Here is a 22,539-nt window from a genome sequence, read left to right as displayed (position 1 = left end):
TAGATTTAAATGGATAGAGGTGTGAAAATAAATTTTCTTTTTGTTCCCTGTGGAATTCTGGTCTTTCAACATAAGGAGTGTATCATTGACTATTTAGAAAATAGTAGTACAATTTATAATAATTCAAAGGCATATTCAAAGTCTCACTTTCAGTATTGTATAGTAGGAAAAACAAACTATTTTCTCTATGCTCTCAATATTCAACACTCCTGTGACCAAATGTGTAGGATTCCTCCTCCAATACCCCACAACAAGCTGGATGCCTTACAATTTAATTCAATTCTGACACTATATACTGGAGTTAGTGTCAGATCTCACAGGTTAAGGGATCGGTCCTACAAGACTGGCCCCTACTTCAGATGTCAATCACAAGTCTGGCCCTCCAGAACATCTGACCAATTGGCTATAAATTGGTGGTTCCCACAACCCACTCTCAACTTCAGTCATTTGCTAGAGCAACTCACAGAACTCAAGGAAACACTAACACTTATTGGTTTATTATAAAAGGTATTATAAAAGATACAGATGAACAGCTAGATGAAGAGGTACACAGGGCAAGGTGTGTGGGATGGTGTATGGAGCTTCCATGTCCTCTCCAGGTGCATCACCTTCCCAGCACCTCCAGGTCTTCAGCAATCTGGAAGTTCTCTGAACTTTGTCCTTTAGGGTTTGATGGAGGCTTTATTACATAGTCAGGATTGATTAAATCATTGGTCATTGGTGATCCAGTCAACTTTCAGCCCCTCTTCCCTCCCCTTTCCCCCTAGGTCTAGAGGTGGAACTGAAAGTTCCACCCCTCACATCAGTATGGTTGGTTCCTCTGGCCAACAAGTCTCCTCCCTGAGGCTAAGCTAATCAGGAGAAGCAGCGGCCACTAGTGATCTCATTAGCATACAAAAAGACACTTAATCACTTTGGCAATTCCAAAGATTTTAGGAGCTGTATGCCAGAAAACCAAAGAAGGGAAGAAGATCAAAAACTATATTTCTTACTGTAAATCACAATGAGAAGTATTAATAAAGAGAAAATAAAAATAAGTGAATTAAACAATTCAAAAAGGGACATAAGGTATAAGGAAATATTGAGAAAATTATGAGGAAGAAAATAAAGATAAAAATAGAAATCAAAGACAAAAAATAGAAAAACAGAAGAATTGACATCACTTATAAGAACTGGTTCTTAGGGGAAAAAAAAGCTGACACATACAAACCAGACACTGAAAAGTCTGATAAAAAAGGAAGTCACTGGGCATGGTGGTACGCATATGTTGTCCCAGCTACTCAGGAGGTAGAGGTGGGAGGATTGCTTGAGCCCAGGAGTTTGAGACCACCTGGGCAGCATAGTGAGATCCTGTCTCTAAAAAAAATAAAATAAATTAAATAGAGAAAGAAAATAAATCCCCAAATTAGATAGAGTAAATGAATATACATGGGTTATAAAAACTTTGAGAATACTATATTCAGTTTTGGGCTAATAAACTTTATGAAAAGGATGACTAAGAAAAATTAACCCAAGAAATTTGTCCTGAGAAATTATGAATGACCTAAGAAAGTAAATTTGACTCAGTATTGACCCAAGAAAAAGTATAAAATAAGAATGGTCAATAAAAATAAATTTTTTAGAAGGCTTAATTACCTCCAAAAAGCTCTGGCTGTGTTTGAATTTATGAGTATTTTTTCTAAAATGTTCAAGAAACAGACAGTTCCAGTGCTGTATGGAATGTTCCAGTTGGCTTCTAAATAGACTTAATGGTACCAGAACTTGAATATGTACAAAATATAGAAATGTGATTCCATAATTCTTACATTTATCTTCTAATATGTTCAAAATGTGAGCAGGAACTCCTATGGACCTCAGAGGATATATTCTAAAGGAGCTATTAAATATTTTTCTCATTATATTCATATTTTATATTAAAAATTCAAGTAAATAATCTTGATAATTTTTCCATATTAGTTTTAAAATATTTTAAACTAAGGTTAAATTTCTCATTTCCCCCACCCTAAATATTCAAATAAACTTGATGATGTGTGACTTCCGAGAATTTGCACAGTTCAGCAACTGTGCACGGTGCAGAAACCAATGCCATTGGTTTCCCAGGGTTTTCATTTTCTAGAAGAACAATTATAGGTCAGTCTCACTGATAAATATATGTGTAGATATTCTAAGTGAAATGTGCAAAAGTAAATCAAGAAGTATAATATATAACAAGATTAATACATAACAATAATTAGGGTTTATGCCAAGAAATTGAAGGATAGTTCCATATAAGGAAATCTGTTAATAAAACACATCACTGCAAAAGGTTGAAGCAGAAAAATTCATTGTTAACAGTTAATATCTTTTTATGTTTAAAATTCTTTAAAAATTTGGAATAGAAAAATTATTTATGTAAAATTATTTAAAAATTTAACTTAGACCAATCTCTTAATAAACAATGAAATCCATTAAAAGCAGAAATAGGAGAAAGGTTTTTCTCATTATAAGTATATACTAGTTATTCTTTGGAAAGCATCATAATAAGGATTATAATAAGACTTTTAAAGTAGTTATATTTTAGAAAGAAGTTAAAATTATTGCTTACAGGAGATAAAAATGTCTATTAAGATTCAAGGGGGATCAACTGAAAAATGAATAAAAGAAATAAGAGAATTTATAAGGTGAATAAATATTAAATCAATATATAATAAATGGTGGCTGTTTTATATACTAGCAATATTTGAAAATATAAGATAAAAAATATCTTCTTCAGAGTAGCAGCCAAAACATGTGTGTCTAATAATTAATATCAACAATAAAAAGTACAGTCCCATTTGTATTAGACTGGCTTTATCTGAAGGGCATATTAAGAAGTACTAGGGGCTCTAGCCAAGAAAGTTTGATTTACGGGTTTTGGAGTAAGTGATCCTATTTGTTCCTTAACCATTCATTTGCCAGTGATCATGGCTGGCTGTGTAATCCAGTCCTCATGATGCTCCAGAAGCGCTGTCGTCATTTGGTGAGAGAGGTGAAGGTTTTGTGCACCACATATTTAGGTTAGGCCCCAGTTGCCTGTTTCTGTGGTGTGTCAGCAGTAAAAGGACTCCAGAATTTTGGTAAGCCAAATTGCACCCAGGACTGTCCTTTTGGTTTGGTGAAAGCAATCTGCTGCCAGATTCATTTTATATAATATCCCAGACTAGAGAGGAAAGAGACAGCTGCAGTGGTTTCTTTGTAGAATGATATTGGTTGCTCCAAAATCGAGTGGAACATCACAAGTGGGGAAATGAGAGAATTAATAGAGGGGGGTAATAATATACAAATGTACCTACTAATTTTGATCAAGAGACATCACAAATTCAGAGGAGAGAAAATCTGAAATTCAGAGCAACACAACTCACCCAAAGGTAAGTTCTGAGACAAACAGCAGAGTTCCTTTTCTAGCCTTAAGTGAAATAAGCCAGTCACAAAAGACCACTTATTATGTGATTCTGTTTGTCCAAAATGTCCAGAATAGAGAAATGTATCAGTCAGGAAGAAGATTAGTGGTGGCCTAGGTCTGAGAGAGGGAAGAGAGGGGAGATATGAGTAGGTACAATGTTTCTTTTGGGGCTGATGAAAATGTACTGAATTTGGGTTATGGTGATGGTTGTGCAACCCTGCAAATATGCTACAAACCATTGAACCTATTTAAACAGGTAAACTTTATGGTCTGTAAATTATTTCACAATAAAGCTCTTAAAATGATTCTACTATTTATCTGGAAAAATTAAAAGGATGTGATAGCCAAAAACATCTTGTAAAAAAATTAACAAGACAGATTTTCATATTAAAATGCATTAAATGTGACAATTTTTAAATGTAGTTTGGTAAAAATTACAGTAATAGGCAGACAGCTAAATCAGTAATACAGAATAAGCTCTGAACTAGGTTTTAAGTAGACTCAATAGAAAAATGAGCAGTGGATATAAAAAAAAAATCCAAAATGACCAAAAATAAATTTTTATTACTTGAAGAAATAAAAATTTAACAATTCTGAGCTACATTTTTAATTAAACTTTTTATTTTGAGATCATTGTAGATTCAAATGAAGTTATACGAAATAATACAGATTCTCTGTACCCTTTACCCAGCTTCTCCCAATGGTAACATCTTGCAAAGCTATTGTAAAATATCACTACCAGGATATTGATATTGATACAGTCAAGACACAGACGAATACCATCACTAGAATGATCCCTCATGTTGCCCTTTTATGGCCACATACACTTCTTTCCTCTCTACTCCCTTCCCCAGTACCCTGTTCTTAATCTCTGGCAACCACTAATCTATACTATATTACTAAAATTTTTCATTTCAGGAGTAATATAAATGGAATCATATGTAATCTGTTGGGATTGATTTTTTCCTCCTTGTATAATTTCCTAGAGATTCATTCAAGTTGTGCATGTCAATTGTTCATTCCTTTTTGTTGCCTTTTGTATCCCATGCCATGGATTTCCCTCAGTTTAACCATTCACTCGTTGAAGTACATCTGGATTACTCCTAGTTCCAGGCTGTGATGAATTCATCAAAGAAAATGGCCAAGACCAAAGTCAGTGGGGTAGAGTGGGGTGAGGGAGGATGAACTGTGAACAAATAATGTAGTGTTCCATTATTAGTGTTATTAAGTGTTATTTGGAAATACCACTCAATTTTATTCAGTAATTCTAGCTAGAAAGTTATCCAAAAAAATTGAGAGGTATAAATAAAATGTATGTTCAAAACTGTAGTTATATTATGCATAATAGTAAAATTCCCTATCTTAAAATAGAAAATGTATTTTATGTGGTATGTCCATACTGAAATACAACACAACTTAAAAAAAAATCATGTCTGAGAATATTTAGGAAAAATATGGAAATGCTAATGTATAATGTCAAGTGAACAAAGCAGATATATATTTAGAGTAATTAATACTAGTTGCTGTAACAAACTACCCCAAAATATGAGGGGCTTCCTACAGCAAGTGTTTATTTGTTGTTCACACAACAGTCTGATGTAAGTCGGAAAGTTTCCCAGGCAGCTGTTCTTCAGTGAACTGGGTTAGGCCTTGGCCAGGTGTGGTTGCTCCAGGTGCTATAAGGCTATCGAGGTCACCACAGGAGGTGGAATGGGCCAGAGCATGACAGGGGATGTATTAAATATTTAAAGGCAAAGCTTGCAAGTGACTTGTATCATTTTTGTTCTCATTCCATTGGCAAGAAATGAATCATATGGCCACTGCCTAATTTTAGGGTAGGCTGAGAAATGCAGCCATCTTGTGTAACTAGAAAGAGAGAACCATGTGATAAGCACATAGCTTGTATCCATTACCACCGGGCACCGAGCCTTTACACAGTAGGATTCAATTTGATTACATATGTGCGTGCTATATATAGGCATAGAACAAAATTGAAAATGTATATACCAAATTAACTGATTTTTTTGTTTGTGCATTGTATACGGTTTCAATACCATTTTTTGTCCATTTTCTTTAACCCAATCCAATAAAAAATAAATATTACATTAAGAAATTAATAATATAAAATTACTTATTCTATGTATTGTGTAAGAAAGTGGCACATTGAGTAGAATTTTATATAACTGTTTAACTCCTATTCTTTTGGCCTAATCCCTGCAGGAATAGCCTAGCTTTCTTCAGGAACTCATATTTTCTACTTATAAATCCAGTCATGGGTCTTCTTACTTACATGAAAAACGTACTCAAAATATAGACAATATATTTTTACGTTAATAGTTTTAAACTAACATATTAATTTATAATTTTTTTTAAATCAATACCTTATTACCTCCAAGAGTTTTCTCAGTAGCTCTTAAAACCCATTTCAGAATTCTGGTAACATTTTATTTTTCCTTAAAGGAGACAAGTAATTCTTTTTTTTTTTTTTTTGGTAGTATTTAAAATGAAATTAAATAATAACATTTTGAGGTATTTCATTTCAGACAGAAAGAATAGCATATGTAAAGGCATAGAATTGTGAATGTAAATAATCTATGGCAGTCGTTTTCATAGTGTGGTTCCTGGACCATCAGCATTGCCTGGGAACTTGTTAAAAATTTGGTTCTTGAGGTCTTATTTAGGATAACCAACCCTCCTAGTTTGCCTATGGTTTTAGCACTGAAAGCCCCGCATCCTGGGAAACCCCTCTGCCTTGTACCAATTGATCACCATAGGCTGCCTATGCCAGGCCTATTAATTAGAACCTGAATGTGGAGCCCAGCTGTCTGTGCTATTATAATCCCTCCTGGTGATTCAGATGCATGCTAAGTTTGAGAACCACTAATCTAGGGAACTATGAGGAGTTTGGCACCACTAAGTGATGGTAATATGTGATGAGGGATGAAGCTGAAGAGTAAGCAAAAAGCTCTTGCTATGTTTTGTTAAAAAGTTTTCTCCTAGGGCTGATTAGTATAAACTCATCAACTCAAGATTTTAATTGGGGAAGATATATTTTGAGCTGGATCTTTGCATAGCTAAAACCACTGTGACTAATTAAAATATTTTATCTATAAATAAAATTATATTTTAACCAACTCCAGTTTGAAAATTAATATGAAGTTAAACATTTAAAAAGAAATAACTACTTCAGTATACCAGCTCAGTCTATGTGTTTGGACAGGATTTCTGAATGACTGTTAATTTCTAGACAATCAAAAAATATATATTTTGTTCATATAGACTTGGTCCAAATTTGAACTTTAGTAACTTTCTAGAAATGGAAAATATTGCTAACTCATCAAGTATATATTCTTTGGAAGATGTTAGGTCCAGGATTATGAATGCAGTTTGTGAAATCAAGAGCAGCTACACAATTGTTCTATTTTCAATCGTTTGGAAAAGCACGTTGAAATAGATATGACAAAACATGAAGCCCTAAAATAATGCTGTGCTTTTGTTACATGTATAAGAAATATGTTTAAATGTTCTTTACAGTTTATTTCTGTTACATTTTTATTTGAAGTATTAAAGCATTATGTTGCACAAAGCCTTTACATATATTTGGAAGTTAGAACTTGTTTCTCAAAACTTGAAATAATGCTGGACCATACATATTCACATCACACTTTTCTTTCTTTAATTTGTGTAAAGGAAATGGCTGGTTTCTTGAAGATGTGGTCATCAAGGATCCTACTACAAACCACACATATGCCTTCTTTTGTCACAGGTTTGTAGGTGTGCTTTTATATTGAACAAACTCATTTTAGTTCCAAGTTCATGTATTTTTGAGAACTGGGTAGATTATTCAGTTATTCCTAGTCATTGATGATTTGTTGGATACCTTTTGTCAACATTAATCTTAGGGGCTGCTGCTTCTAGTGAAAAAGATATCCATATGTTTATCATCATTTCTGATGATATAAATTTAGTATTTAATGGTAAATTAAGATATATTATTAAAAATATTATATTTCTCTACATATCAGGAAGGATAATGAAAGTCTCTCATAAGAAAACATATTTCCTTTGGACTAGGTCCCAAATTAGGTTCAAAAATAATAAATGTACATAGTATTTCAAGTAGCTTTTTATGCAACGATGATATTGCTGACCCACTGTCAATAGGCTTTGATTTTTGAGTTATTTCCCAGTAGTGATGATAGATTTGCTTTTTCTTTCAACACTCTCCTGCCTCTTTCCCCGTGGAACCAATAATAGCCATTTATGAAATAACTGACCAGAGTTTGAACTGTAGTTGGTGGCCAAAGAACAGGATAAAATAATTGATACAAGGGACATAAAACCTGTGACTTTGGCAGTTAGCAGACTGATTGAGTGGATTAGGGAAAAACATATTTTATCCTTACCAGATACTAGCTGCTTTTTCCACTTCCCTTGTACTCTTATGGTCATTTTAGAATTTCCTTTTCCATTCTGTACTTCTCTGTTTTTAACAGCTAGATATCCATGTCTTTTCCCATTCCTGCTATCTATTATTTTTCACCTGGGTAGATAATTGCCAGTGGTGGTGTAAATATAAAGCCTAAAAATAATTGATACACTTTTCTTTCCACAGATGGCTGGATCAAGGGGAAGATGATAGTAAAATTGTCAGAGAACTGTATGCCAGGGATAACAGTGTCTTCTCTGCAAGTAAGTATCATGTACACACATTTCTTGGAAAATTATTTTTTATTATGACTGAAGAAAGCATGATACTGCCAAAATTAATGGTCCTCTCTTTACTTTCTCAGGGCAGAAGGTAGAACTTAAGAGAAAACAAACAGTAAGATTTTGCTTTGGGCTTTAAATTATTTAATACAGTGTTCAAATGGCTACTTGATGTGTTAAAGCAAAACAGTGTATAATGTTTAGTAAGGGGTGTTTCTTAGTAATTTCTTCTCTTTGTTTCTTATACTGGTGTTCTGCCTGTTTTTCTTTTTAGTGGACTGCAGAAAGCTGGAAGTTCACAAAAGGAAATACTATTCAGTTCTACAACAGGCTGACTGGAGGGTTTGTCCGTCTGCATCCAGATGGCACCGTTGATGCCATTGGGGAGAAGAGAGACAAATATGGTAAAATCACTGGACAGAGTGTGTGGTGCTGGGACAGGTCTTGGAACTAAAGGAAGGAGACTTCTAGACACAGTTTAATTTATAGTTTTGCTTCTTTTGTAGATGGCTTTACACCAGTATTAGGCCATTTAAATAATTCACTATCTGCATTAATATAAATGATCAATAGATGACAGTCTTTAAATCTGGCAAGACAATGTCATTATGCAGAATAGTATACTAGGAAAAATTTATATTTTATATTTTTTAAATGAAGAATAAAATGTAGGTAATGAATATTAACTTTATAAAAAGCAGCAGTTGTGGCTCTTGAATATGATAATTTAAGGAATTAAGTCAGTTCTATCAAGTGCCTATTCTGTTCAAAACACCATGTTAAATAATTTGAGAGCCAAAGAAATAGCTGAAATACCATCCTGAATTCCAGAGATTGATAATCTAACGAAGATGACAAATACATACAACAATTCTAATAACGGTTGTTTGTAGATAGTGTCATAATGAAAGTACAAAGGAAAAACTAGCAAAGCAAAGATGGATTTGATATTTAATATCTCATGTCATGGAGCCATAACCATAAGAATTAACAAAGAAGGAATAAACTTATGATGTAGATCTTTGACTATAAACCCAAACCTCCAACTCTTTTTGAAATTTGAACTTTTACTATTTACACAAAATTTGTCTGCTGTATCTACTAATTCAACTTTTCTATACTTTGTTAGAAACTGTGCTGTTCAAACAGCTTCTAGGATGAGCTAGAAAATATTAACCTATAGCATTTTCTTAAGATGCAACTCCCTCTACCTCATATTTCAGTTCCTAGGGAATATTCCAATTTTCTCCTCTGTGAAAATATATGGCCATCTAAGAATACTTTCTAGTAGCTTCTCTTTCCAAAATTATTCTTTAGACATTTTCCTTACCTATTGGTTCCCACTTGGGGTTACTTATCCACTTAGACCATTCAAAATGGTCCTTCATATCCTGTTCCCTGGGTTCCTTATTGCCAATGTTGATAATCTTTTACTTTATTAGTATGGTAGGTTGTATGTATCTGCAAATATGGCCACAAAAACATCTCCTATTGTTAAATCAGAACCTATAAAGGATCTATCTCAGTTTTACCCTACTTGTAGGAAACATGAGACCACTGGGTCAGAGACCAAGATAGTTTATTTCTCACAGCAAATGCAGCAGCCGGAGCAATATTTTGTGTCAGGTTTCCTAAAACCCAGTCCTGCAATGTCATGAAGTGAGGGCCTGGTGGTACCAGCACATGCAGTTGTGTACAGTTTGCAAATTAGGAAACTCTGATCTTGTATAGGGCTGCCCATCCTTTCTTTCAGAGAATGAGACAAATATACTGAGTGAGAAACAGAGACAGAGAGAACTTATTTTTATTCTGGAATGTAAGCAAATATCCGCCAGGGAGGGGAAGGAAAGGTCCTTTTTTTTTTTCTTTAATTTCAGAATATTATGTGAGAATAAACATTGAGGAAAGGTCTTTACCTTTACTCCCCTGGATCATTTCAAGAGACAGAGATATCTTTAAGCTTTCCTGTGCTGGAATGTCTCCTCCTATAAACATTTTGTAAATGCTTTTGTTCAGAGGGATTGGACCATGCAGGAACATGAAACATCTAGGGAATAGAGAAAATTGTCTGCTTGTACATTCCACAGGCAGTTTATAAATGGAACTTGCTATCCCACATCAAGAAGTGGAGTTGATTTCCTCACCCCTTTCTGAATCAGCTCTTTCTCCATGTTTTGACTAATTGAATGCAGCTGAATTTACACCTTAACTTGTGAGATCTGCATCTTCTACCTTCATTTCTTGAATTAATCCTTCTTGGAACCCAGCCCTCATGCAGTAAGGAAGCGCAGGTGGCCATGCAGAGAGGTCCTAAGGAAAGAACTGGCTCTACAGCCAGCACTAGCTGCCAGCATGTGATCCTCTGTGTAGGTCAAACTAACCGGTAGATGATGAAAATAGAGAAACTTTACCCTTCAGTGTTTCAAGCATCTTAATATGGCTAGTCCTGCCATATAGAAAGCCAAATGAGCAGTCCTAGAAAAGGCAGGTGCAGGATGGTGTGAGTAATTTCCCTCAGTGTAACTGACATTTTTGCAACAGGAGGTCTTTTATGTGTGATAATTACTTGCAGGATTATTTCCTGATGTTGTGCTCAGTGTCCCATAAATTCACACTCATGAATCAGTTTTCACATGCCTAGAAAGTATTGTGATGAACAATGCTGACCTGTAGACATCTTTTCAGGAAAATATTTTAAGAGCATGTTTCGGAGATATTTTCACTCTGCAAAACAATGTTTTTTGTCACCATAAGCCAATCTTTCTATTTAGTTATTAAGCTGGTTGTGAATTAGTTATTTCCATACTCAGAGAGTTTGAATGTTGATTTCTTTGAATGCTGCTGAATCATTTCTCTTTTTTTTATTTCAGCTTATTGTGGGGGCATAAAAATTTAGCTTATGTATATTGCCCATGCCCCTCCTTCCCCCCGAGTCAGAGCTTCAAGCGTGTCCATTGCCCAGACAGTGCACATCGCACTCATTATGTTGGTATATACCCATCCCCTCCCCCATCCCCCACATCTGTCCGACCCCCAGTTGGTGTTATTCCCAAATGTGCCCTTAGGTGATGATCAGGGAAACCAATTTGCTGGTGAGTACATGTGGTACTTATTTTTCCATTCTTCGGATACTTCACTTAATAGAATGAGTTCCAACTCTCTCCAGGAGAACAAAAGAGATTCTATATCACCATTATTTCTTATAGCTGAGTAATACTCCATGGTATACATATACCACATTTTACTAATCCACTCATGTATTGATGGGCATTTGGGTTGTTTCCACAGCTTTGCAATTGTGAATTGTGCTGCTATAAACATTTGGGTGCAGGTGTCTTTGTTATAGAATGACTTTTGTTCTTTTGGGTAGATGCTCAATAATGGGTTTGCTGGATCGAATGGTAGGTCTACTTGAATCTGTTTAAGGTATCTCCATATTGCTTTCCACAGGGGTTGCACTAGTTTGCAGTCCCACCAGCAGTGTATGAGTGTTCCTGCCTCTCCATATCCACGCCAACATGTATTGTTTTGGGACTTTTTGATAAAGGCCATTCTCACTGGAGTTAAGTGATAGCTCATTATGGTTTTGATTTGCATTTCCCTGATGATTAGAGATGTTGAGCATTTTTTCATATGTTTGTTAGCCATTTTTATATCTTCTTTTGAAAAATTTGTATTCATGTCCTTTGCCCACTTTTTGATAGGGTTGTTTGATTTTTTCCTACTGATTTTTCTGAGTTCTAAATAGATTCTTATTATCAGTTCTTTATCGGATGTGTAGTATGTGAAAATTTTTTTGCATTCTGTAGGTTGTCTGTTTACTCTCATGACTGTTTCTTTGGCTGTGCAGAAGCTTTTTAATTTGATCAGGTCCCATTTATTTATTTTTGTTGTTGCTGTGATTGCCTTAGGGGTCTTCTTCATAAATTCTTTGCCTAGGCCAATGTCTATAAGAAACTTTCCTACATTTTCTTCTAGAATTCTAATAGTTTCATACCTAAGGTTTAAGTCTGTTATCCACCGTGATTTGATTTTTGTGAGAGGTGAAAGGTGTGGGTCCTGTTTCAGTCTTCTACATGTGGCTATCCAGTTTTCCCAGCACCATTTACTGAATAAGAATTCTTTTCCCCAGAGTATGTTTTTGTCTGCTTTGTCAAAGATTAGATGGCTATATGAGGATGGTTTTATATCTGGATTTTCAGTTCTGTTCCACTGGTCTGTGTCCCTGCACTTGTGCCAATACCAAGCAGTTTTAAGAACCACAGCCTTGTAGTATAGTTTGAAGTCTGGTAAATTAATACCTCCCATTTTGTTTTTATTGCCTAAAATTGCTTTTGCTAAACGGGGTCTTCTCTGGATCCATACAAAGTGTAAAATCATTTTTTTCTATATCTGTGAAAAATGATGTTGGTAATTTAATGGGGATTGCATTGAATCTGTAGATTACTTTGGGTAGTATAGACATTTTAACAATGTTGATTCTTCTGATCCACGAGCATGGTATGGATTTCCACCTATTTACATGCTCTGCGATTTTCTTCCTCAGCGTTTCATAGTTCTCCCTTTAGCGGTCCTTTACCTCTTTAGTTAAATATATTCCTAGGTATTTTATTTTCTTTGTTGCTGTTTTGAAGGATTTTGAGTCCTTAACTGAGTTCTCTGTTTAACTGTTATTGACATATGTGAATGCCTCTGACTTATGTGTATTGATTTTGTAACCTGAGACTTTACTGAATTCATTGATCAATTCCAGGAGTCTCTTGGTTGAATTCTTGGGGTTTTCTAGATATAATATCATATTATCAGCAAAGAATGAGAGTTTGATCTCTTCTGTCCCTATTTGGACACCCTTGATTCTGCTCATTCCTACTCAAAGTCATGGAAGCTAAACAACCTTCTCCTGAACGCTTATTTTATAAATGAAGAAATCAAGACAGAAATCAAAAGATTCTTTGAATTAAACGACAAAGAAGACACAAGTTATCAAAATCTGTGGGACACATCTAAAGCAGTCTTGAGAGGAAAATTTATTTCCATCAATGCCTATATCAAAAAGACAGAAAACTTACAAATAGACAACCTAATGAATAGACTCAAAGAGCTGGAGGAAGAAGAACAGACTGACCCCAAACCCAGCAGAAGGAGAGAAATTAATATGATCAGATCAGAACTAAATGAAAAGGACAACAAAAAAAACCATATGGGAGATTAATAAAACAAAAAGTTGGTTCTTTGAAAAGATAAACAAAATAGACACACCTCTGGCTAGACTAACCAAGAGCAGAAAAGAAAAATCTCTAATAACCTCCATCAGGAACATGAAAGGAGAAATCACAGCCGATGCCACAGAGATATAACATATCATCTATGAATTCTAGAAAAATCTTTATGCATACAAACTGGAAAATGTGGAGGTAATGGACAAATTTTTAGAAACACACAGCCTTCCCAGGCTCAACCAGGAAGTAATAGAATTCCTGAATAGACCAATATCAAGAACTGAAATCGAAACAACAATAAAAAACCTTCCCAAAAAGAAAAGCCCTGGACCAGATGGGTTCACACCCAAATTTTACCACACCTACAAAGAAGAACTGGTGCCCATCCTACAGAAATTATTCTCCAACATTGAGAAGTATGGAATTCTCCCCAACACATTTTACCAAGCTAACATAACTTTGATACCAAAACCAGGAAGGGACGCAACAAAAAAAGAAAACTACAGACCAATATCCCTTATGAATATAGATGCAAAAATTCTCAATAAAATCCTAGCAAATCGAATCCAAGTGCTTATCAAAAAAATAATCCATCACAACCAAATGGGCTTCATCTCAGAGATGCAGGGATGGTTTAACATATGCAAATCTATAAATGTAATTCACCACTTAAATAGAAGCAAAAATAAAGACCATATGATCCTCTCAATAGATGCAGAAAAAGCATTTGACAAAATTCAATGCCCTTTTATGATAAGAACGCTTAACAAAATAGGCATAGAGGGGGCCTATCTAAAAATGGTATAAGCCACATATGACAAACGCACAGCCAACATCATACTGAATGGGGAAAAATTGAGAGCATTCCCACTTAGAACTGGAACCAGACAAGGCTGCCCACTGTCCCCAGTGCTATTCAACATAGTGCTGGAAGTCCTTGCAAGAGCAATCAGGCAAGAGAGCAGGGTGTCCAAATAGGGACAGAAGAGATGAATCATTTCTTGGCAGTCCTGGATCTAAAAGTAGACACACAGCTTGAAAAGTTCTTTGAAATGCCACAGGGAGGTTCTTTTTGTGATCATAAGCTCTTAGGTAACCAATATTGTAACAATATTGACAGTGGCAGTCACAAACAGGTCTTCTTGTGTCTATTTGTGGGATCCTATAACTAAAACGAAGGACCAGACAACCAAAGCTATTCAATTTTTTAAACACTGAACCCTTGATGGCTACTTTTATATCAGAGCCAGTTTCACAGATTTGACATCTTCTGAAATTTCAAAAGATTGATTATATGTTATATAGTCATATAGTTTTCTCATGTTAATAGTAATAGTCTTTCAAGAGAAAAAAATTTATAATCTAGATTCAGATACATTTGATTTATATTAGTGAAAGGATTTTAAATATTTATAATATATTCTGTAACTGGAAGTTTCTAATTGTGTCATTATCCTCTGTCCTCTGTTATCTATGTATGGATCTATGGATATAAATAGTTTTACCAGGTTGTGTTAGTGGATTTTTGTTTTCTGTTTTTGGAATGTTTATTTGGTGCCAGGTCAGACTATTGCATAGGGAAAAGGTGATTACATTCTTCATTGTGAAGGTTTTAAAATATGTCCACAAATTACTTGACACTGGTCCCTTCAAAAGGTGGAAACTAATTCCTCTCTCCCTTCAGTATGGGCTAGATTTAGTGACTTTCTTCTAACAAATAGAATATGGTTTAAATGACTGTGTATGAGTTTCAAGAGTAGGTCATAAAAGGCGCTGCAGATTTCTCCTGGCACTCTCTCTTGGATCACTCGCTCTGGGAGAAGCCAGCTGCCGTGTCATAAGGACGTTCAAGCAACCCCATGGAGCAGCTGACCTGGCAAGGAACAGAAGTCTCTTTCCAACGTTACATGAATGAGTTATCTTGCAAGAGGATCCTTCAGCTCTAGTCAAGCCTTCAGATACCTACAGCTCCAACTAACAACTTGATCGCAACCTTATGAAGAGCCACCCAGACATGTTGCTCCTAAATTCCTGATCTACAGAAATTGTAAGAAATAAATGTTTTAAGCTGTGAAGTTTGGGAGTAATATCTTACACAGCAATAGATCACTAATAAAACACTTAATACACTGTTCTGTAAAGTTACTGCTCACAATATTTTCCTACTCTGGGCACTAGGAAGGACTTCACCTTCCTTCACACTATGCTATGGCTAGGAATGGGAAGGGCAGTATTGTTCTAATCTGAAGATGGGATCCTCATCTTCTTTCTTCTTTCTTGTTTTATTTCTACATTCTGTAGTGATGCGATGGAAAGTCCTGAATATTCAGTGTAATTTTTCTATGATGTTACTATTGATGCCTTTTTAATGACTGTGGATGCATTTTACAAAATGTTCCTTGAAGAATGTAGTGCAAAGATTAGGAAAAAATATTTCTAATATGAAAATAATGAATCATAAACTTTTCATGATAAAAACACATAACAAACTAGAAATGGAAAGAAATTTCTTCTACATGGTAAAGGGCATTTATGAAAAATCCACAGCTGGCAATATAGTTAGTGGTTAAAGACTGAAAGCTTTCCCTGTGTTGAGGCTCAGAAAATGATACCCCAAAATGTTGTGCTTTGACATGCTGAACTAAAGAAGCAGCGTCAGGGTCTCTCTGACCACCCCGCCTTAATCCTCTTTCTCTCCCAAAGCACAGGGTGAAGCTGTTCTCTGAAGTTTGCTTATCTCCCTGGAAACTGGACCCCCCTAAAAGGAACACAGATACCGTTGATGCTTTTCCTGAAATTTCATTAATGAGAGAAGATTAAAATTCATATCACAGAGGAAGAGACTGAAAATTTAACACTACACCTAAAGCCCAGACAAAATTCGAACTTCAAACATTGTCCCAAACTGTAACTTGTTCTCCGGTCCCATTCAACTTCTAAAGAGAATCATTTACAAGATAATGTCTACCTCCCAAGTCCCTTCATTTCCCCCCTAAAAATCATTTACTCCTATATCCTCGTGTATCCTTTCCCTATGAAGAAGGATGTAGAAGCATCTTTACCCCTCTGGGTTACTGGGTAATCATTTCTTCTGTGATTCCCCCATACTATGCATGCTACAATAAATTTATATGCCTTTTTCTTCTATTCTGTTTTTTGTCAGTTCATTTTCAGCAAATGTTCAGAGAGTGAAGGGGGAAGGCTTCCCTTTTTGTCCCTACACCCCTAAATCAAAAACAAGACAAGGATACCTGTTTTTGCTACTTCTATTGAAATTTTTTACTGAAAGTTCTAGGTAGAGCAGTTAAGCAAGAAAAAGAAGGAAAAAGCATCCAAGTTGAAAAGGAAGAAGTAAAAGCTATATTTATAGATGGCAGGATGTCATATATAGAAAATCCTAAATGATCCACCAAAAAAACTATCACACCTAATAAATAAAGTCATCAAGTTTATAGGAGGCAAGAGCAACACAACAAATATTTATATTTCTTTACAGTAGCAACGAACAAACCAAAACAAATATAAGAGAACAGCTCTGGTTATAATAGCATCAAATTCTTAGAAATAAATTCAACCAAGAAGAGCAAGACTTGAACACTGAAAACTATAAAACATTTCTGAAAGAAAGAAGACTTAAGTAGATGGAAAGACATCTCATATTTGTGGATTGGAAGTCTTAATATGTTAACATGGCAATACTCCCCAAAGTGATCTACAGAGTCAATGCAATCCCTATCAAGATTTAAACACCCTTTTCTGCAGATATGGAAAAACTATTAATAAATTTCATAAGGAATTTCAAGGGACCTTGAATAGTCAAAACAATATTGAAAAAGAAGAATAAAATTGGAAGACTCAAATGTCCTGATTTCAAAAATTACTACAAAGCTAAAGTAATCAAAACAGTGGTATTGGCATAAGGATAGATATAGGTCAGTGGAATAGGATTGAGAGTCCAGAAATAAACCCATGCATCTATGGTCAATTGGTTGTCAGTAAGGGTGCCAAGACTATCCAGTGTTGAAAGAATTGCCTCGTCAACAAATAGCACTGGGACAACTGTATATCCAAATGCAAAAGAATGAAGTTGGACCCTTACCTCACAACATATACAAAATTTAATTCAAAGTGAACCAAAGACCTAGATGTAGGACCTAATGCTATGAAACACAAGGAAATATAGGTGTAAATCTGCATGTCCTTGGAATAGTCAATAGTTTCTTACATATGACATCAAAAGTACAAACAAAGAAAAAATAAATTGGACATCATCAAATTAAAAATGTTTGTACATCAAAAGATACTATCAAGATCTGTGCTGGTATCTCTGGTTTAAAAAAAAAGATGTCATCAAGAGAAGAAAAGACAACCCATGAAATGGGAGCAAATATTTGCAAATCATATATCTGATAAGAGTTTATTATCCAAAATATATAAAAAGTTACAACTTGCTAACAAAAGATAATCCAATTAAAACGAATGGACAAGGTACCTGAATAGACATTTATCTGAAGATACGCAAATAACCAACAAGCACGTGAAAAAAATGTTCAATGTCATTAGGTAAATACAAATCAAAACCAAAATGATATGCCACTTCATGTCCACGAGGATGGCTATAATAAAAACAACAGACATTAACAAATGATGACAAGGATGTGGAAAAACTAGAACCCTCATATATTGCTAATGGAAGTGTAAAAATGGTTCAGCTTCTTTGGAAAACAATTTGGCATTTCCCCAATGAGTTAACATAGAACTATCTTGGGACTTAGCAATTCAATTACTAGGTATATACTCAAGAGAAATGAAAGCAAAACTTGTACACAAATGTCCACGGCAGCACTATTCATAATAGTCAAAAGGTAGAAACAACCCAAATGTCCATCTACTGATGAATGGATAAACAAATGTGGTATATCAATACAATGAAATATGCAGCCATAAAAAGGCTTGAAGTACTAATACATGCTACCACAGGGATGAAGCTTGAAAACATCATGCTAAGTGAAAGAAGCAAGATGGAAAAGGCCACATATTCTATGATTCCATTTATATGAAATATCCAGAAGAGGCAAATTCATGCAGACGGAAAGTTGAATAGTGGTTGCTAGGGGGCAGGGAATGGGGATTGACTGCTTAATGGGTGTGGGTTTCCTTTGGAGTGGTTAAAAATTTTGGAACTAGATAGTGGTGATGGTTGCACAACATGGTAATGAACCACATGCCACTCTGTTATACATGTTAGAATGGTAAAAATGGTGAATTTTATTTTATCACAATTTTTTAAAAAAGTAGTAAGCCATTGTGTACTGTACAACAGGAAGAGTGCTATACAAATTTGTAGTTGTTATGGATTTATATATTTATTAACAATTTTCTAAAGGCAGTAAAGTGTTTTGAGGAAGGGACTTATATGTCCTATTTATTGATTCAGGAATATATGTGTGTGTGTCTGTATGTGTATGTGTGTGTTGTTGAAGTTTCCTTCATGTAGGTACCTACATTTTCTTGTTAGTGTTATTCCTAGATTTTTGGTTGCTAGAAATTGAACTATTTGGGTTGTAAATAGTACCCTTTCTCATTATAAATCTAACATATTGAAAATGTGTAGAAAGGTATAATTTTTATCTATTCAGTACTTATTAAGTGCCTACTATGTGTCAGGTACTGGTCTAGATATATATTTGTCTTGAAACCTACTTTCTTAACTGTACTATAATTAAAGACTTTTTTCAAGTCTTACAAACATAATACATTTATCTACTATTTCCTAATATTATAGTTACATCTATTATTTGGATTTCAAGTGCTTTTCAACTGCTAAGAACATCCTAAAGAAAGTGAGATAGGATTCTGCAAGATGGCTGACCAGATGCAGCTGGTGTGTGCCTCTTCCTCATAGGAGAACCAAAATATTGAGAAGATACCCACACTTCGAGTACATCGTCTTGGAAAGAACACTGGAATGTAACAGGTACACAGTGAGAGATGCTGAGGGTAAAGGAAGGGGAAGCAGGGCTGCCTGCTTTGGGTCACTGAGAGCCTGGAGTGGCTCCTGGAGCTAGACCCAGGGGAGCAGTAAGTGACAGACCCCTGGGGCTCCACACTCCTGCCATGGACCTTTACAATTCTAGCTCCTCAAGAGCTCCTCAGTCCCCACTGGCCTCCAGACTGGCATAAAGAGCTGCCTGGAGATCACACAGAGGTACTGTTCAAACTGAAGTGGAGTTCTACAGCTTCTGAACATTAGGCAGCTGCAGTGTGGAACCATTCTGAAAGCCCATACCCCAAGGCTCTGATTTCTCCCCTGAGGCCACTACTGCTTCTGCAGGCTGCTGGGCCAGCGAGAGAAAGGGGAGGCTGGACGCTTTCACATGCCCGAAAGACAAGTTCTGCCTCTGCAGCTGCAGGCTACTGTGGGACCAAAGAGCATTTGGACAATGTGTCCCACACCTGCTGGCCTCCCCTAGAGCTGCCCACTGGACTGATCCCCTGGAGAGAAGGATGCCCTTCCTGGTGGCAGGCCTGCAGCACAACTGTCTTTGAGCCACCTGAGAGTTCCACTGGCAGCCTGAGACCAGCTCTGCCTTTCATATCACAGTCAATGCTTGAAATCAAGACCCAGGACTTGATCATGTCACTCAAAGGCATGGGGATGAGATTTACGAACTGATTTTGAGTGGGGAAGGAGCCCCTACTGTCCGAACTGAGAGGAGAGTGTAGCATGGGTTCATGTGGTGTGCGATACAAGCAAAAGTAGATTCAAAAATAAGAAGTAGCAACTTCTCCAGATGAGAAAGAATCAGCCTATGAACTCTGGCAGTATGAAAAAACAGAGTGTAATGACCCCTGAAGGATCACATGAGCTCTCTAGCAATGGATCTTAACCTAAATGAAAATTCTGAAATAACAGATACAGAATTTAAAATACAGATGGTAAGGAAGCTTGATGAGATCCAAGAGAAAGTTGAAAACAAAAAGAAAAATATAATGCAGGATATGAATGAAAAATTGACTAAAGAAATATTTTTAAAAACCCAGAATTTCTTAAAATGAAAGTTTCATTGAAGGAGTTACAATATGCAGTTGAGAGCTCAAAAAATAGAACAACTAGAAGAAAGAATTTCAGAGCTTTAAGACAGGTTTTTCAAATTAACTTAGACAAAAATAAGAATTTTGAAAAATGAACAAAGCCTTTGAGAAATATGGAATTATGTAATGTGTCCAAATATGCAAGTCATAGGTATTCCTGAGGAAGATAAAGAAAAAATAAAAACTGTGGAAAAACTATTTGAGGGAATAATTGAGGAAAACTTCCCTGGTCTTACAAGAGATTTAGACATTCAGATACAAGAGACTCAGTGAACACCAGGGAGATATATTGCAAGATAGGCTTCACCAGGCATGTAGTCATCAGACTATCTAAAGTCAACATGAAGGAAAAAATTTTAAAAGCAACTAGAGAAAAACATCTGATCACTTATAATAAAGGAAAACCCATCAGACTAATAGCAGACTTCTCAGCAGAAACCTTATAAGCCAAAAGAGATTGGGGTCCTATTTACAATATTCTTAAAGGAAAGAACTTCCAGCAATGAATTTTGTTTCCTGCTAAACTAAGATTCACAAATGAAGGAGAAATTAAGTCTTTCTTAGACAAGCAAATGCTAAGGTAATTCATCACCAATAGACTAGCCCTATAAGAAATGCTCAAGGGAATTCTAAATATGGAAACAAAAGGTTGGTACTTACCATTATAAAATCACATGAAATCATAAAACTCCTAGGTTTTATTACACAACCAAGAATACAGGGAAATTAGGTAACAACATTATGACAGGAACAGGACTTCAAATATCAATATTAAATTTGAATGTAAATGAATTAAATGCCCCACTTAAAAGATACAGACTGATGATATGGATAACAAAACAGAATCCAAATGTATGTTGCCTACAAGAGACTCACTTAAATGATAAAACTTACAGACTCAAAGTAAAGGAGTGGAAAGGGATATTTCACACAAATGGAAACCAAAAGCGAGCAGAAGTAGCTATACTTACATCAGATAAGACATACTTTAACTAAATAACAGTAAAAATGACAAAGAAGGTCATTATATAATGAAAAAGGGATAAATTCAACAAGATATAGCAGTCCTCTGTATATGCACACCCAACACCAGAGCACCCAGATTCAAAAACAGATACTACTAGACCTATGAAACGAGATAGACAACAATACCCTGAGAGTGGGGGACTCCAACACCCCACTGACAGCACTAGATAGATCACTGAGGCAGAAAATCAATAAAGAAATACTGGAACTAAACTGGACTTGAACAAAGGAACCTAACAGTCACTTAAAGGACATTCTATCCCAAAACTGCAGACTTCTCATTAGCACATGAAACATTCGTAAGATAGACCCTATATTAGTTTATAACACAATCTCAAAAATTTAAAAAATCAAAATCTTATCAAGTATCTTCTCAGAGCCCAGTGGAATAAAACTATAATAGAAATCAATTCCAAGAGGAACTCTAAAAATCATACAAATACCTGGAAATTAAACAGCCCGCTCCTGAATGTTTTTGGGTCGACGATGAAATCAAGATCGAAATTATAGAGTTTTTTGAAATGAATGAAACTAGTGACACAACATACAAAAACCTCTGGGGTTACTTGTGTACAGTGTACAGTATTGAGGTGATGGGTACACTATAAAAGCCCAGACTTTACCACAAAGCTGCCCTTGTACCCCCTAAATCTATTGAAATAAATAAAAAGGGGAAATAATATTGGTAATAGTAGCATTCTTCTTTTGTAACAAATTTTAATGGAATGTCTTTATTATTTATTGAGATTTTGGTATTTGGAGGGGAGTTGATAAATAATATTACTTCTTTCCCATCTTGTGTACAGAATAAATTAAGATATAAGACACAGAACACAGGAAAATGGACATCAAAATCTCAGCTTTATTGCTGATGAGCCACGTGGAGATCTTGACTTTATATCTGAGCTCAAAGGACTTTCTGACTCTCCCAAGAGTGAGACAGGATTTCCTACTCAAGCATAGGCAGTGTAAGGTAACCACAGGATTGCCTTCAGCAGCTGCCCCTTACCAATGTCAGAGAGCATAACAAGAGGGATCTCTGGGAAGATGCCATTTCTGGAGTTAGAA

At 35.5% G+C, this 22,539-nt stretch overlaps 1 protein-coding gene across 1 annotated transcript in view; it reads left to right on the top strand.

Moving 5' to 3' along the window:
- The window catches only part of RP1 (RP1 axonemal microtubule associated), a 286,090-nt gene that overhangs the window by 52,380 nt on the left and 211,171 nt on the right, over nt 1-22,539 (top strand). The window contains exons 8-11 of the mRNA XM_069466500.1: nt 7,112-7,187; nt 8,037-8,113; nt 8,215-8,246; nt 8,406-8,535. Coding sequence (XP_069322601.1) covers nt 7,112-7,187; nt 8,037-8,113; nt 8,215-8,246; nt 8,406-8,535 — 315 coding nt within the window. The remainder of the gene's footprint in view (nt 1-7,111; nt 7,188-8,036; nt 8,114-8,214; nt 8,247-8,405; nt 8,536-22,539) is intronic.

This window comes from Eulemur rufifrons, chromosome 3 (assembly GCF_041146395.1).
Source record: "Eulemur rufifrons isolate Redbay chromosome 3, OSU_ERuf_1, whole genome shotgun sequence".
Lineage (NCBI taxonomy): Eukaryota > Metazoa > Chordata > Mammalia > Primates > Lemuridae > Eulemur > Eulemur rufifrons.
Note: the sequence above shows the minus strand (reverse complement) of the source record. Positions and strands in the feature narration are given on the sequence as shown.